The sequence below is a fragment of the Diorhabda sublineata genome, chromosome 2 (assembly GCF_026230105.1).
Source record: "Diorhabda sublineata isolate icDioSubl1.1 chromosome 2, icDioSubl1.1, whole genome shotgun sequence".
Taxonomy (NCBI): Eukaryota; Metazoa; Arthropoda; class Insecta; order Coleoptera; family Chrysomelidae; genus Diorhabda; species Diorhabda sublineata.
The window spans coordinates 13,352,097-13,369,538 of record NC_079475.1 but is presented as its reverse complement, the minus strand read 5'-3'; the positions used below and the strand labels follow the sequence as shown (position 1 = coordinate 13,369,538).

Here is a 17,442-nt window from a genome sequence, read left to right as displayed (position 1 = left end):
TAAGGGTGATTAGGTCACTAGATATTGCTCCAAGTGAAACTAGTGTCGTCTTTAAATAGACATATTTCACCACTGATGTCTATTATATCGTTTATAAACAGAAAAAACAAAATAGTGCCTAGCACTGAGCCTTGGGGTACTTCATATTATATTGGCTTGCAAAAAGACATCGTTGTATCAACCATTACAAGTTGACTTCTGTTTGTAAGGTATGACTTGAACCTTGCAAGAGGTGTTTCCCAGAAACCGGAGTATTGCAATTTGTTTATTAAAATATTATGATTAACACAATCGAAAGCCTTAGAAAAATTACAAAAAGATGTTCCAGTGGAGTGATAACAATTTAGGCTAGAGTAGACATTATTTAGAAAGTAGAATATAGCTTCATTTGCACATTTGTTATTTAAAAACCCAAATTGTTGGGTAATAAGTATTTTATATTTAAACAAAAATGATAAAAGCCTCTTTTTGACTATTGATGACATACTGGTTGTCTCCATGTACTTTAACTGGTACAGTACTGTAGGAAAATGGGTCCTAGTTTTTAAACGAGATTATCAGTTTCAGCTAATCGATACCTCTGGCTTTATACTGGCAAAAATAACCTCAAAACATTAAATTTCATGATGCGAGATATCTGAACTGTACTAGATGATTTCAGAACACAATCCAATTCAATTATTTTCTCGTTATTGAATTCAAACTGAAGAGTTTAATTACAATAAATTGTACAGTACATTTTTTACACAAAATAAAATATAAAATCGATATAACTGTAATTTTTGTGTTCTAATTTTTCTTGAAAAATATGAACTGAATTTCTTGAATTTCATATCATTAAGCTTGAGTCAAAAATTGTTAAAAAATTGTAGAATGATCTTCAATATCACCGTAATGAAATGAATTTAGATCAAGAATTGAATAAGCAGAAATCCAATTCTCGTATATCAAAACATACATTTTTAATATTGATTTGTGCAATATAACATACTCATTTAATATTTTTGAGAAGTATTTCATGGCTTAAATCTATTCTTTATATTAAAAACGCTATAAAAGGCGGTCGTTCGCAAAAAATAGTCTCGACGTACAAAAACATAAGAGGGTCGAAGTCCTTAATTAAACCTCGAACATAAACCTTTTAAAACTGATCACCGGAACATTTCTATATCAGCATACGAGGTGGGATCAAATATAAGTCGAATGATTTTTTTACAAGCAATAACTTTCATCTATTTAGGCCGGGCTTCTTCAATTCCTAATTAAGTCTCTACTAACTATTATTTACCGAATAACAAAATATCTGGTGTACTTCACCTTCTAATGAAGTAAACCTCCGAGTAAATCGAGTTATTTGCCAAATAAGTTATTAGGCAGTCACAAGTGTCAATTAAATAGTTTAGTAGAAACATAACCTAAAATATTATATATATATATATATATATATATATATATATATATATATATATATATATATATATATATATATTTGTTTCTATACCTATATTTGATTAGCTCATTTTTGGGAATAGTCGTCATACAAATAATTAATTATTTAATATGGATGCTTTTCAAGATTTAGGGCCGGTTTCTTCACGTTCTAATAAAATGCCAAATAATCATTATCCGTATAACTTAAGTAGGAACTTTTAATAGTCAAATGAATGTTTACCGTTTCTTTACCCTAGTTGGTTTGAATCCAAAATAACTAATAAGTATTTGTCACTTTATTATGCATTTAATAAATAGTCTTCTGTTCTGTGCGTAATTATATTTGCACGTGTTTTATTACACTTAATGTTGAAGTAGTCGCTAGCTGGAGAAATATGTGCCGATTTGAAAATTATAGTTTATATTGAAAATATAATATGATAGGAAAGGAAAAAATTTCATCATTGGACAAATAATTGTAATTTTATGACGAACGGAATAAGCTGGTTCTGAAATTTTCTGTATTTCCTCAATCAATTCTTCATCAAGTTATATATATTGCTAATAATTACTTGGCATTTTATTAAAACGTGAAGATACCGGCCTTAAATCTTGAAAAACATCCATATAAATAAAGAAGTATTTGTATGACGAACATATCCAAAAATGAACTAATTAAATAATGTATAATAAATCAACAAATCACTTTTGATGTATAATATTTTAGGTTATGTTTCTACTAAACTCTTCAATTGACACTTGCGACTATTTGGCAAATAACTCAATTTACTAGGAGGTTTCTGATTATTCGGTAAATAATAGTGAGTAGGGACTTTATTAAAATGTGAAGAAAACCGGCCTTAGAAGATTTGTTTCATGAATATTTGATTGAAGAAATACAGAAAATTTCAGAACATGCTTATTCCGTTCGTCATAAAATTTTTTGACCGTTTTCTTTCCCTTTCCTATCAATTATTTTCAATATAAACTATAATTATCAGACCAACACATATTTCTCAAACTAACGACTACTTCAACATTAACTTTATCAAAACACGTGCAAATATAATTACGCACAGATAGTTGTCAGAAATGTCAATAGAAGAACGTTTTTTCGCTTATTTCTTTCCTTATTCAATACATGGACGATTGTTATAAAGGCATCTTTCATAGTGTTCCCAACAGTAGACTAATTGTTAAATACATAATAACATGACAAATACTTATTAGTTAGTTCGGATTTAAATCAACTAGGGTGAGAAACGATAAACATTTATTCGACAATTAAAAGTTCCTACTAAAGTTATGTGACTAATAATTATTTGGCCCTTTATTAGAACATGAAGAAACCTGCCATTAGACTAGTACGTATCTTAGCCTCATATATCAAGACAATTCGTGATAAGTTCGAATATGTTGCTGCTTTTTAGTAGGTATTGAGTACTTTGTTGTGATGGTGTTTGCAATGTTTATCTTAAAACATAGATCTTTGATAACGCATCAAATTTTATTTGACCTGATAGTTGCAAAAAACGGTGACGAGGAAGCTCCTGATGGGTGGCATGTTCTTCTATTTCAAATTTAGAAGATAATGTAGGTACAGAAATTACACAAAATTTCTTGTTCAAACTAACGTTTGATAAACAAAGGTAATAAAGTTTCCTGAAAAGTGGGTCTTCCTTTTATATCATGCTAAAAAGTCGTGCCATCACTTTTTAATCGCTACTAAAAAACGTCTAGCTCTTACAGAAAATAAGAAGGAAAGCAATAGAAAATACCATTCTTAATATTGATAAAGCCATGACAGAGTAAATGAAATCGATTTCCGAAAAAAAAAATCCCATTGAAGTGAGTTGAATTAAGGGGGGAAAAAGTTTCAGTTCCTGCATTTGAAAAGGACAGTTAGGGGTAAATAAATAAACAGAAAAATGATGAAATCAACATATAGTTTACAGTAATCTTCCTAGCGTACCCTATCACCTTGGCGTTGGTGATCAGCAAGGCAAAACTTTCTCTATCTTGAACTAGTCTACAGTATACCAAAATTCGAATTCGAAAAATGTTGAGTGAATGTTTTACTTCCAACGAAAAAGTGATTAGTTTTATCATAATCAAACCCAAATGAACATGGTTGAAGAAAATCACTGAATTCCTCAATGGTAATCAAATCAACGATAGTGAAATAACAGAAAATAGAGATACTAAACACCTTGCACTTGATATCCAGCAGATGAGGAAGTTATCTACACTTTTATGAAATTTATTATTCATCAACTTTTTCCTCATTAGGTCACCCTGTATATGGAAATCAGTATTTTAAAGTTCTTTTCTTTTTTCTTCTTTTCCAACTAATTAATTTTTTTAGACAATCCTGTAAATCGTCCCCTTCTTAAGAATGCAAAATTGCTGTAACATTCGAAAGTGACACAAACTCACATTTAATTTTCGAAAATTGCAATGTAAACTCGTGAGCCAAGAATAATTCAGATATTTTTAAGAGCTGCATTATCAACGCGAGCCAAAGAACAAAACAAAATAATGAAAATGCATTCATTTTTGCAAAGGCGAACAAGTATATTTCATAGTGAGCTTGAAACAGCACGGCGGAGTTAATAACTCTTGGAACTCCCGGAATAAGATTCGCTACAACGCTTCCGGCATATTCCGGATCGAGAATCGAGGTGATGATCCACACACTGTAACTATTGTTCTGTAGAATATAGAACAGATCTGGTATATTCTTAATATCTCGCATTGTCACGATGAGAAGATTGCTATAAATACTTGGATTCGGATTACTTTTGCATTTTTGTTTACAGGGTAGAACTTTAATCTGATAATATTAGGTATTATTTTAATAATTCGGGACGAAGAAAATTCCAGAAACAAAATTTTTAGATTTCACTTCATCCTCACTTTACAAATCACCAATTTACGCCAGTTAAATTACAATAAATTGAAGCAGTACATTTTTTACACAAAATAACATATCAAATAGATACAACTGAAATTTTTGTGTTCTTATTTTTCTTGTAAACCTTGAACTGAATTTCTTAAAAAATTGTAGAATGATCTTCAATATAACATAAACTTCTCACCGTAATCAAACGAATTTTGATTAAGAATTGAATAAGCAGAAAGTACTACAATTTGTTGATTAGAATATCATGATTAAGACAGTCAAAAGCCTTAGAAAAATTAGAAAAACTTGTTTGGAATGATGACTATTTAGGCTAGAGTAGACATTATTTAGAAAGTGGAATATAGCATCATTTGCACATTTGTTACTTAAAAACCCAAATTGTTAGGTAATAAGGATTTTATATTTGAACAGAAATGATAAAAGCCTCTTTTTGACTATTGAACCCATGTACTTTAACTGGTACAGTACTGTAGGAAAATGGGTCCTAGTTTTTAAACGAGGTTATCAGTTTCAGCTAATCGATACCTCTGGCTTTATACTGGCAAACATAACCTCAAAACATTAAATTTCATGATGCGAGATATCTGAACTGTACTAGTTGATTTCAGAACACAATCCAATTCAATTATTTTCTCGCTATTGGAATCAAACTGAAAAGTTTAATTACTATGTATTTAAGTAGTACATTTTTTACACAAAATAAAATATGAAATCGATATAATTGAAATTTTTGTGTTCTGGTTTTTCTTGAAAACTATAAACTGAATTTCTTGAATTTTATCATTAAACTTGAGAAAAATTGTAGAATGATCTTCAATATCACCGTAATGAAATGAATTTAGATCAAGAATTGAATAAACAGAAATCCAATTTTTTGGCAGTTTGACACCGTTGTACCAACCTTGACTTCTGTTGGAAAGGTATGACTTGAACCATGCGAGGTGTGTTCCCCAGAAACCGTAGTACTGCGACTTGTTGATTAAAATACTATAATTGACACAATCGAAAGCCATAAAAAATCACAAAAAGTTGTTGCACTGGAGTGATGGATGTTTAGGCTAAAGTAGACATTATTCAGAAGAGAAGATATAGTATCATTTCCGCATTTGTTACTTAAAAGCCCAAATTGATGGGTAATAAGTATACCTGAACAGAAATAATAAAAGCCTCTTTTTAACCATGGATGACATGCTGGTTGTCCCCATGTACTTCAACTGATCCAGTACTGTAGGAAAATGGGACCTAGTTTTTAAACGAGGTTATCAATACCTCCGATTTCATACTGGTAAACATAACCTCAAAAAATGAAATTTCCTTATGCGAGATATGTGAAGTGTACTGTATAATTTCAGAACAGAATCCAATTCAATTATTTTTTCGCTATTGGAATCAAACTGAAGAGTTAAATTACAATAAATTTAAGTAGTACAACTAAAAAAATCCTCACGCGAATAAAATTTTTTTTCGACAATTTTGGCAGTAAAAATTTCACGATTTTTGAAATTTTTACATTCAAAGTGCACCACGAGAAGGTTAGGTTAGGTTAAGTCAGTCAGTTAAGTCCAACTTCAAGTATCAATATCTCGAAAACGAAGGGAGATATTGAAAAATTTTATTCTTCATTTTCTACTTATTTTGGATGGATTTACAAAATCCAGGCGCCACGGAAATCGTACTCGTGCTATGTTAGAACACTGTTTCAAATGATCTTTTTTGTTTGTAACATTTTCAAATAATATTTATTTATTTATTTTTTACTTATTCACGATTTTATCTATTAATTTAACTAATTTAACATCGTACCCCGAAGTTGTAACATCTCCCAAATCGTGGGTAAGTTGTTGCAATCGACTTTTTTACTTAATAACAATAATTTTAATACCTTTTCAATCGTATTTCAAACATAAAAATATATATACATAAAGAGATAAAGAGACTAATAAAATTAAATTCCAATATACAGAATGAAACTACAATCAGTAACAAAATTATAGGTTATAATTACTTTATAAGTCCATAACAAAAATTAAACCCGTATGCAGCATGCCCGAAATTAAATATTATTATTTGAATAGAAGTCGTGTACAAAGTAGAAGACACTTTCCAGTAAATATGCCCCCAAATTATTGCGAAATGCGGGAAAAGATGATATCGATTTGATTTCAATTGACAAGTGATTATGCATCTTATTGCATTGTAAACTATTGAGCCCTTATCTAATTCTGAACGTGGAGTAGGTAGGTAAAGGTCCTGCTCTTCTGAAATAGGAGAAGCGTCTTTACAAATTTGGCAAACGGATTCAAAATTCAATAAGGAAGAAAGTCAGAATTTTTAATCTTTTAAAGAAGTTTGTTATGCAGCTTTTGAATATAATGGAAGCGTGCACTGATTTTTTTTAAAAAAATCTTATGTATATGTTATCATAAACGTTATGTATTTGATTGAAAAGTTCTTAGGTTAAAGAAAAAGAATCAAGAACAACGGTATTGAATTATAAAAAAAGCAAAATCTATAAGTTCTACCAAAGGAGGAATGACTTGTTGCTGTTAACTTTGCGCACCAATAATAGCATTATCTTATTAAGGGAAGCTACGCGTCGGCGTTTCGACGCCTGGAAGGCGTCCTTCAAGCGCCAATGAAAACAAACGCAGGGTGGAGTCTCTCTTAATTTCAACTATTACATGCTATTCCGAAGGCACAGTTTGATTTTAACTGCGTTAACGAAAAGCCCGCTAAATGGCAGGGCCGTACTTACCCTCATTACCAGGAGATCTACTCACTGAGTACATGTTCGGTAGGAGACGGCAGAGAAGGAACAGAACGACGTTTAGTCCACAACAGTTACAGGAATTGGAAGCGCTGTTTCAGAAGACGCATTATCCGGATGTGTTTTTGAGGGAAGAAGTGGCGCTGAGGATAAGTTTGTCCGAAGCTAGAGTGCAGGTTAGTTTTTCGCATGACATATTTGAATTTATATGGGACGTTTTAGTTTGTGAGTAATAGTTTTAGAATAGTTTTGGGCATTCTTATTTAGAATACGTCTCTTAAAATCTAGTGAATCGGCTTAGTACAATACTCACAGTTAGAAAGATGTTTCATCTCACTTTCAAATTAATTCTAATTCTAATTTAGACACTGAATAATAATATGGAAATGTGTAAGGACTCTACTTACAAAGTATGGGAGAAAAAATACTAAAATTAGTTTTAAAATTATGCATTTTAAATTAACAAAATATAATATTTTCCCTTATAAAACTGAGTATTCCAATATCCAATAAAAATGTATTACATTGCTTAAATTTAATAATAAAAGTTAAATATTAAATTATGTTTCAATTGTTGAGTAAACTTTGGGTTGAAAATATAATTGGGGTTGAATTGATATAATGGGGTGTTTCTGGGCTAGACTAAACTAAACTAAATTCGCGTATATAGAAATCTGTAAACTTTTGACTTCAGCTACATTTTTTTTAAATTATTCATCAGATCAAGAAAAGAATTATGCTGTTTGAAAGACAATTTAAAGTGAGTACAAAATTATCAGCAAGGCATGATGTTTATATGCGTAGCAACCGGTAAACATATGAAACGTGTTTATGTTGTGATTGCAACGAAAATAACAATTTTTTCAAATATTAAAAATATTGCGTTTGTAACAGAAAATTGCATATTATTCGTTTTACATAAACTCAAGTGTGTTTGTTTAATGAATAGTATACCATAAAAAGTCGCCCAATTAAATTGAAAATGCACTTAGTCAGCGAGATGATGCTAGATAACTAGATATGACCCGCGCAGCGATTTGAAGAATGTGCCAGCGTTATGATGTGACTGGAAATCGTCCACGACAGCTCCGTAAGGTGCACGAAGTGACTATCAGTCAGTGGACAGTAAGAGGAAGACTGCAAGAAAATACCTGCGATTGCACAGGATCATCTAAATTGGACGTTGGAACAATTGGGATCTGTTCTGTTCTCTGATGAGACCAGAATATGCCTTCATAGTAGCAACCAACGAAGGAAAGTGTATCGAAGATCAAGAGAGTGATTTGCATATTGCTGCTTTGAAGAGTGCTTATTAAGTTGGTTTCTGCATGTTCTGAAGTGCAATTTCTATGGCAGCTCGAACCGGGTCTGGGGTGAACATGTTCACGGAAGAAGAGGTTTAACGGCTAATATATCGAGGATATTTTTGATATATGTATTACCTTACATCGACTACATTGGAGACGAATTTACTTTTATACGTGACAATGCAAGGCCACAAATCGCCAGAATCATTCAATATTACATTGCAGAAGTCGATTTTCGGGTTATAGAGTGGTCAACATACAGTCTTGACTTAAATCCGATAGAAAATTTATGGGATGATTGGATTGGAGGATTATTCCATTATTCCATAATTCATGCGTTGTCTGTATTCCATTCACTTTGCCGTCAAATCAATTTTTGAAAATTAGTTATTCTTTTTCTCGTAAGATGGTGTCCCAAAATTATCGCAAGATTTAAACTTGTCGCAATTTATTCATTGTTGACAACCCTTAGAAAACAAATCAACAGCTGATAGTTTAGAGTTGATCAAAATGGGGCGTTACACGATGAAGTAATGTGTCCTCATTATTGAACAATATTTCAAAAATAATGAGCTTGGCGACCGCATATCGAAAATTTCATATAAAATATGGGCAGAATAGTGTTTTAACTTCGTCAAATGTTAAGTGATTGATTCAGTCGGAAATACCAAACATACTGACCGACCAAAAACAAGTTCAAATGTCCTGGATCGCATACTTTTTTGAAAAAAGTCTATTCAAGCAGTGACTGTTACTGGTGCTCGATATCTTACAAGATAACACAGTCAGTCCTTTTTGCCAAATTTGGATGATATTGATGTGGCCAATATGTGGTTTCAACAATACGGCGCCTTACAGCCAATGAAATACTTCAATTACTGCATGAGACATTTCCAGGTCGTGTACTCTTTCGTTTCGGTGATCAGAATTGGCCCCTAGATCCTGTGATTTAACAGCATTAGATTTTTTTTTATGGGATTATTTAAAATCATAGGTCTACGTCAATAAGACCACAACCATGCTTACAATAAAGGAAAAGATTCGTTGCATCAACGCCACCTTATGATTTAATAAAAAAATTACAATCAAACGATTAAAAACTGTATTTTATCTTTATTTCAAATTTTGCCTTGGAAAGTCACTAAGCGTTGGAAACGGTTTCTCCACTCCTCATAGCAGTATTGGAACTCGGATATCCACCATAAGCTGATGGGTTACAACAATTTCAAAGCTCTAGATAGGTTTTCATTTTAAAAATGAGGAAAAAGGAGGAAAAACAGGAGAAGTAGGCTAACAAATCGTTTATTGAACTGTTACATATCTTTTTTACTCCTAATATTCTTTAATAAAAATTTTATGAAAAGTGAGTTATGTGAATCAAATTAATCTGATCACTTAGAACGCCGAAGAACGATCTTAAAGGAAAAGTTCACGAGTTTTGTCTTTTTTTTTTCAACAGTTATTGCAGATGAATGCATTCCGTAGCATACTCAACATACTGTATAATTCTCTCGCCCTTCCAGGAACCAAAACACTGTATCCCTAGACTTACAGATGTTTTACAAAAGTTTCTGTTGAAATATATCCGAATCTGATAGCACACCGTAACAGCAAATTATTTAAAAATTTTAAGATTGCACTTCACATCTTACTGACGCGTATTGAATATCTGTCGCTGCGTTGCGAGTCTTATCATTTAAAGCAGCTTGACATGGTGCAAGACAACGTGCAATGCAATTCAATACGCAATAATTCTTAATCAATAGAAATAAGTTTCTGATCTACTGATATTACGCCTCCCGCTAAGGATTTTTTTAGTTATCTTATGTTTTATTTTCATTAAGATTTTTTCAAATGTTTCTTCAACCATTCTCGGATAATTCCAGGGCTTGTTCCACCATCGCCTAGGAGCTCTATTCTGTCCATGAGACTGGAAAAGCAAGGTAGTAGCAGATGTAATTATTGCAAGTGATACACTTTACCTAGCTTTGTTATTTTCATTTTTAAACCGATCACAAAATATTGAATAAAATTTGAAGAAGTAAATTGTTCACTTTTACTTATGGAATTTTGATTATTGGCAACCATGACGCGATTCCAAGATACTTGCATAATGTCAAGTTAAGTGCAATATTCGTCTATGCAACATTTTTAATATTGAACATTATATCAAGCGGCTTCAGATATATTGAACACATCCTAACGTAAAATTTTATTTAATATTTTGTGACAGGTTTAAAGATGAAAATAACAAAGTTAAGTGAAATAATTAAGAAAAAAGAGATCGGTGAATAACTGGTAATAATAATATATTCTGCTACTTCACTTTTGGAATTTGATGAACAGAATTGCAGCTTGCACGCAATAAAAATGTTGCAAGTGTGAAATTTTGAGAAATATTGCGTCTTGCATTGCATTGCACGTTGTATTGTATCATGTCAAGCGACCTTTAAGCTCTACACCTCATAGTAATAATACTCCCTCAGTGCTCTAAGAGGTATATATACATTTTAATGTTTCTAAATGTTCTTGATTTTGGTCATTTTAATAATTTTTGAAAGATTGATATAGATATATAAATTGGCGCTTCGACTTTTCTTTAAATCTTAATCAAAATATGATATTGACACTGACAATGTATTGAACAATAGATCATCTCCATCATGAATATCAAAATAGTTTTAAATTTTATTTAAATTATTCAGATCTTTTTATCATTTATAGCTGTTTCGTTCTTATGAATGTGAACCATCTCTCAAAAATCTCTTTTTCGTGTATTTTTGAATAATTGAATTGAATTTATGTTTTTTTTTTTATATTTCAAAGTTCGTTAATGCAGTTTTAATTTTTTTATCGCATTGATGACCTTTTAGTCTATTTTCTAAATATTGTGAGGTCTGTCCTATGTACACAGCTTCACAATTAGTACAAGGCAATTGATATATAATATTACTTCTTCTGTTTTTTGGTGTTTTATATTTTAATTTAGTGAAATATTTGAATAACATATTATGTGCCTTATGACTTATACTAATATCATATTTATTGAAATAATTTGATGATTGTTGGGAACAAACATAAATAAACATATGAAAAGGTCTAAGAAATAAGAAATTAAAGAAATTTATTCACTTTATCATTCTATTCTTGTTTTTTCTTGGTCAATATCATCATCATCAAGCCTTTCAATTCCATGTGGATTATGGCTATCGCTTTTGGTGCTTCAAATCCTTCAAGTCCTCCTCTATTTCGTTTCTCCAAGTTTTTCTCGGCCCATCCCTTCTCCTTGGCCTTTTTCTTGGTCATTGTTTCTCTTAACGAAATGGATGAGTTTAGGAATAAACGTTTTATTTTTTTATTTACTTGAACATTCGAAAGGTTAATAGAACTTTCTCATTTAAATTTTACTAAGCACTAAAACTTGGTTTATGGAGCCAAAATTAAAATAAACTGAACTTTCTTAGTGCTATTTTTTTATTTATATAGTAAATTGAGGATAATAGTATAAATACCCTGTATGGGTCCTTTTTCTCACACAACTGTGTAAAACTTATTACACTGTCTATCAGTATGGATATTGGTGACATTGCTGACTTTCAGACATGGTTTTGCCCATTTTTGTGATATCAGTTTTGAAAATAAAACACCCCGGCGAAAATCGTCGCAATAACGTGAATAATTTTTCCATAACCAAAGAACAAGGATGTTATAAACAAAAAAAATACTACCAATACAGACTAACCTAATATATTCTGTGCTGATAACCTCACAAAATTAATCGATTAAACTAAGTTGGCAAACTCTTAATTTCAATTATTTTCCAATATTACTGACGCGGTCTCAAAAATTTTAATACACCTATTCATGTTTTTTGTACCATGTTTCTTAATATTCACAATTTCTATTTAACGATTTCGATTTTCATTTACGTTAGGTATGGTTTCAAAATCGAAGAGCAAAATGGCGGAAACAAGCGCGACTGCAGCTTCTTCAAGATGCTTGGAGAATGCGATGTTTAGGAATAACCTCACCGCAACTCATTTTAACAGGTAATATATCAATTAAACTGATTTATTGCAAACGAATCATATTATTAATATTAACAACCACAATTATCTGTATTAATTTAGAAGATTCTATATGATATATATATAATAATTAATAGATATGTCATGATAGTTTTTTAATTTATTTTTTAGGGAGACACCCACAACAACCAATTCTTCCAGGTAGCCATTCAGACGTTCCCGAAACTCCTTCCCACGATTTTTCGCCTGTAAATAATCCAAACATTCCATTATCTTGTAGCTGTTCGCCTGGAACCGAAAACAGAAGCCCGCAAAGCTTAAGAAGTTCTCCAAGCCCTTCGCAACTATCTCCAGGTGGACCTGATGATCTATCACTAGCTAAGAAAATTTCTAATGAAGAAAATATGGAAATAAACAAGTGTTTCAATTCCAACGGTGAACATCGAGGGTCGGCTGCCCTTCAGTAAACGAGTAACCTATACAAGGGGCTGGGGAAATATTATTGAGTGATAATTATTATAATAGTGATTTAGAACTTTTTCTGACAGTGATATCATTTACTTGTATACTGGATTCGTTTAGAAGTAGTGCAATTAAGAAGTCATTTCTGTGTAGCTACATTTTACTAATGAATGTTAATAAGGATATTTTGACAATATATTCAGTTATCGTTAGATAAAAAAAAACAGAATAGAAAACGGATTCGAACAATAATAAAGAAAATTACGGGGAGAACGTTAAAATTAAAAGTTGTATGCCACAATTGTAAAGAGTGACTTTATAAGCCAATCAAATTAGATGTTTACCCATTAACAAAAGTTTTTGAAAACAAATCGTTAACTAAACTTTCGATTAGCGCCCACAAGACTAGACATCTGATATCAACGCTGAGAGCACAATTTTTATTTCCATCATTAAATAATTAGGAGAAACCTTTAGTGGTACAAATGACAGAATTTTTTGTGTCACCAATTTTAGGTTTAAATATAATATTAACTTTTAATACGGTGACAGTTTCAAGTACCAGAGTACGTTGATTAGTGATTTCCAAAGTTATTTTAGAGTTTGCAGAAATAAAAACAATTGCCTTTCAGATGACGATTAAGTGCTAAAGGGGGAAGGTATTTGCAACAATTTTTCTACTTCTAAATGAATCAAAATTTTCTACGACGAATTAGGAACGTATTTTCGTTTTGAGAAGGGAAAAATATTACTCTGTACATAAGTGTAATTTATGTAAGTTGTACGTTTTATATTTATAATTTGTAGTATAAAGTATTGTTCAAAAGATAGTAGTTTTTCAATTGGAATCTCTAAATTCATATTATTTACAAATTTATTCATTAATAAGTTCAATATTTTACACATATAGAACTGAATTAACCATTATGAGCTGGTTATAGCTTACTTATGAAAGCTTCATTCAGAAGGGATCAATACAAACAAGGTTGAGTTAGGTTACTTTATGTAGAGTTGGGTTGGGTACATGCGATTTTATGCATTTGAGACAAAATTTTCTCGGTTCTCATTACATATCCATCTCTTTACTATACTCTTAGTCTAAAATTCCATTTTTGAACAAATAATCTCTAGATCGAGGCGCAGAATCCCGTTTTCCCGAATACAAAACCAGTCCAGAGCATTGAAATTTGTGATATCTCCACTGATGAAACAGGGCGTTTCAACAATCCTGAATTTCTCAATCATTACCCCAAACCCCAACACACCTCATACGAACTTACATCAGAAACAAATGTTTCGCAATTGTCGTGAGAAAGGACTTATATCATAAATAATTCTGCCCCCTTAACATATTCTTGTAGTCGAGTGAGAAAGGGGGGAAGAAAATATCCATACCTGGTAAACTTTTTGCTCAAACACATCAAAATGAGTAGGCTCTGAGAAAAGGAAATGTGTTCACTAAGGAAATCATAATTTTTTAGTGGAGATCCACCATCCTTTAAACAAAACGAAATTCAAATAGAGGAAAAGGTGAAAATATTGGAATCACTTTCAAAAATTATATACTAGTAGTATAAGAGCTGGTGGTCACTTCCAGAAGACTGAAACTTTATCTATATGTTATTTAATGTATTTAAAGTAAAAAAATCAACTTCTGGCAGGGTTAGCGCGGTAGCAACAATATCCACTGTTTTTTGCATACTGCAAATTTTTTATTTCAAAAAATGTATCCTCACAAATCTGGCTTTCGAGTATATTTTTAATTGAACAATTTTGAGTATAAAAAAAATTGCCTCTTCCAGAATGATGTGACATATCATAGTTAAATTATTTAAATCAAACACCCTATATATCAATTTGAGTTTCCCATTACAATAATGTAGAGTTATGATGTGTTCTGCGGGGTATTTGAAAAGTTAAAACCAATTTTTCATAGAAAGCATTCGAATAGTAGTGAAAATTTTGGAAAATTATTTATTTCGTTAATATTCCTCGTATTTGTATAAAAGTCTATTAATTTCTTCTGATTAGTTGACTCATTGGTTATCAAAAGTTTCCCAACTTCTGTGTTGTAGCATTTTCTTGGCGTTTTAAAATAGTTGATACACAGCAAAAATTAGTTCATACACAGTAATATTATTTGTATTACAATTTAACATGAAAAAAGTCTCAGTATCATATCTATTGGCCCAATGACCATGCTCATCGAAGAAAGTTTGTTGAATGGATTATTGAGCATCAACAAAAGGATGCTGATTTTTCAAGCAATCATCCCAAGCGACGAAGCATATTTTCATCTAGATGGGTTTGTTACTCGCCAAAATTGCCTCTTTTTGGGATCTGAGGACCTACATGGAATCGTCGAAAAACAAATACATCTACTACGTGTCATTATTTGGTCCTTTACTCTATCATCATCATTCAGCCTATCTCGTCCACTGCTGGACATAGGCATCCTACAAATGCTTCCAGTTTTCTCTGCTCTGAGTGGTTGCTACCCAATTTGTCCGTATTCCTTTAATTTCGTCAGTCCATCTCGTAAGGGGTTTTCCTGGATTTCGTCTGTCTGTTCTCGGTCTCCAATCTAGAATTCTTTTTGTCCAACGGTTGTATCTTGTATCCTTGCAACATGTCCTGCCCACCGCCATTTTTGTTTTAGTATTTGGTCTATGATATCTTTAACTCCAGATCGTCTGCGCAATTCTTCATTCCTTATCCCATCTCTCATAGTGATGCTACACAAAGACCTTTCCATTTTACGCTGTGTAATTTGATCTTCTAGTTAATGTCAGGGTCTCCGCGCCATAAGTCAGGACTGGGAGGACGCATTGGTTAAAGGCTTTTCTCCTAAAGCCGATTGGCACATCTCCTTTGAACACATCTCGCAATTTACCAAACGAAGCCCCTCCTATTGTCGTTCTTCGAAACAATTCTGTTGTTTGGTTGTCTCTAGTAATTTTTATCTCACGTCCCAGATATATATAACTCTCCACCATCTAAATATCTTTGTCATCATCTTGGTTTTATTGAAATTTATTTTTAGACCAACTTTCCTTGTTGTGATTTGCAAATCTTGTATCATGTTTTTTCCTTTCTATGTTGATACCCTTATGTTCCCACTGTACTGTTTTAAAGCATGTTCCATAACAGTAATAAATAGTTTCGGCGACATAGTATCACCTCGCCTAACGCCTCTTTCTATCTTAATTTTTTCAGTAGGAGAATGTAGATTGACCGTTGTTGTCGCGTTATTATATATATTTGATATAATACATGAATATCTGTGAGCCACTCGGCATTCTTTTAATGATTTCAAAATATCTGGCAGCTCAACGGTATCGAATGCTTTATGGTAGTCGACAAAGATAAGGACTAGGGACTCCTTTTTTATAAAGTAAAATTGTGGTTGAGTTATTCCACAGAAAGAAATAGCCCTACTGAATAAACGGCTACTCACTGCCAATTTAGTTTTCTAAGCAGTTAATCCAATATTACTGCTGATATTTCTCTGATTGTTTCTATAGTCGGAGAGCTGGTCGCCTCTTCGACTAAAGTACTTTCACAAGGCTCAAACTTTTTCTATGTTATTTAATATATTTAAAGTAAAAAAATCAACTTCTGGCAGGGTTAGCGCGATTGCAACAATATCCACTGTTTTTTGCATATTGCAAATTTTTTATTTAAAAAAATGTATCTTCACAATTCTGGCTTTCAAGTATATTTTTAATTGGACCATTTTGTGTATAAAAAAATTGCCAGATGATTTGCTCGGCTACAAGTATCTATAAAATGGATCGAATTTTATATGAAAACTTTTTAAATACCTCGAAGAAAACACATCATATGTAGATATATAGGGTATTTGATTTAAAAAAATGTAACTTTAATATGTACAACAGCCTGTAAGATTGTAAACTTTCAAAATGTGGAAACCAATCATGGCTATAATTGCTCAAATTTTAAAATTAATATCCGAAAGGACAAAGGAGGTACTGAACTATTGTATCATGTGATGGCTGCATTTTATATTTCATACCATGCAGAGATTTTTCAGCAGAGTATTTTTCTCGGTATTGATAATTAAAAATTCGGGTATACTGCGAACTAGACATAATTTTTAACTTTCTAAGGATGGTTCCAGAAGTACCTGGCCTGGCCTAGCGATAGCGGCAATTGCTTGGAAAATACCAGTGTTTTAGAAAGTACATAATCTTTACAACATATGTTTCAAGTTTGAAGACGCCATGTTGTTTAGTATTTGTTTGGCATCAATCAATAGGTTTTCAGTGAATTTGTAAACGAGGAAAGGCCTTAATCCAACCAATATAAAAGCTGAACTAGATTCTACTCTGACTGAGATAGAAAATTTGATAGCAGAGTTTAAACGGCCTGGTCAATCCAATGAGGTGTTGACTCCACAAAAAATAAACAGTGAAGTGAATATGTTTCCATCGAGGGTCTGGCAAGGTTTTACAGAAATAAAGCCGTTTCATAACCATGGATGAATCGTGGGTCTATCACTTC

General features: G+C 31.9%; 1 protein-coding gene across 1 annotated transcript; it reads left to right on the top strand.

The window, feature by feature from the left end:
* The first annotated feature begins 7,051 nt into the window (after nucleotides 1-7,051).
* Nucleotides 7,052-13,744, top strand: LOC130453401 (homeobox protein aristaless-like 3). The gene is made up of 3 exons (XM_056793118.1): nucleotides 7,052-7,297; nucleotides 12,363-12,477; nucleotides 12,628-13,744. The coding sequence occupies exons 1-3, from the start codon at nucleotides 7,091-7,093 to the stop codon at nucleotides 12,921-12,923; spliced, it is 618 nt and encodes a 205-aa protein (XP_056649096.1). The 5' UTR covers nucleotides 7,052-7,090; the 3' UTR covers nucleotides 12,924-13,744.
* Nucleotides 13,745-17,442: the final 3,698 nt, after the last annotated feature.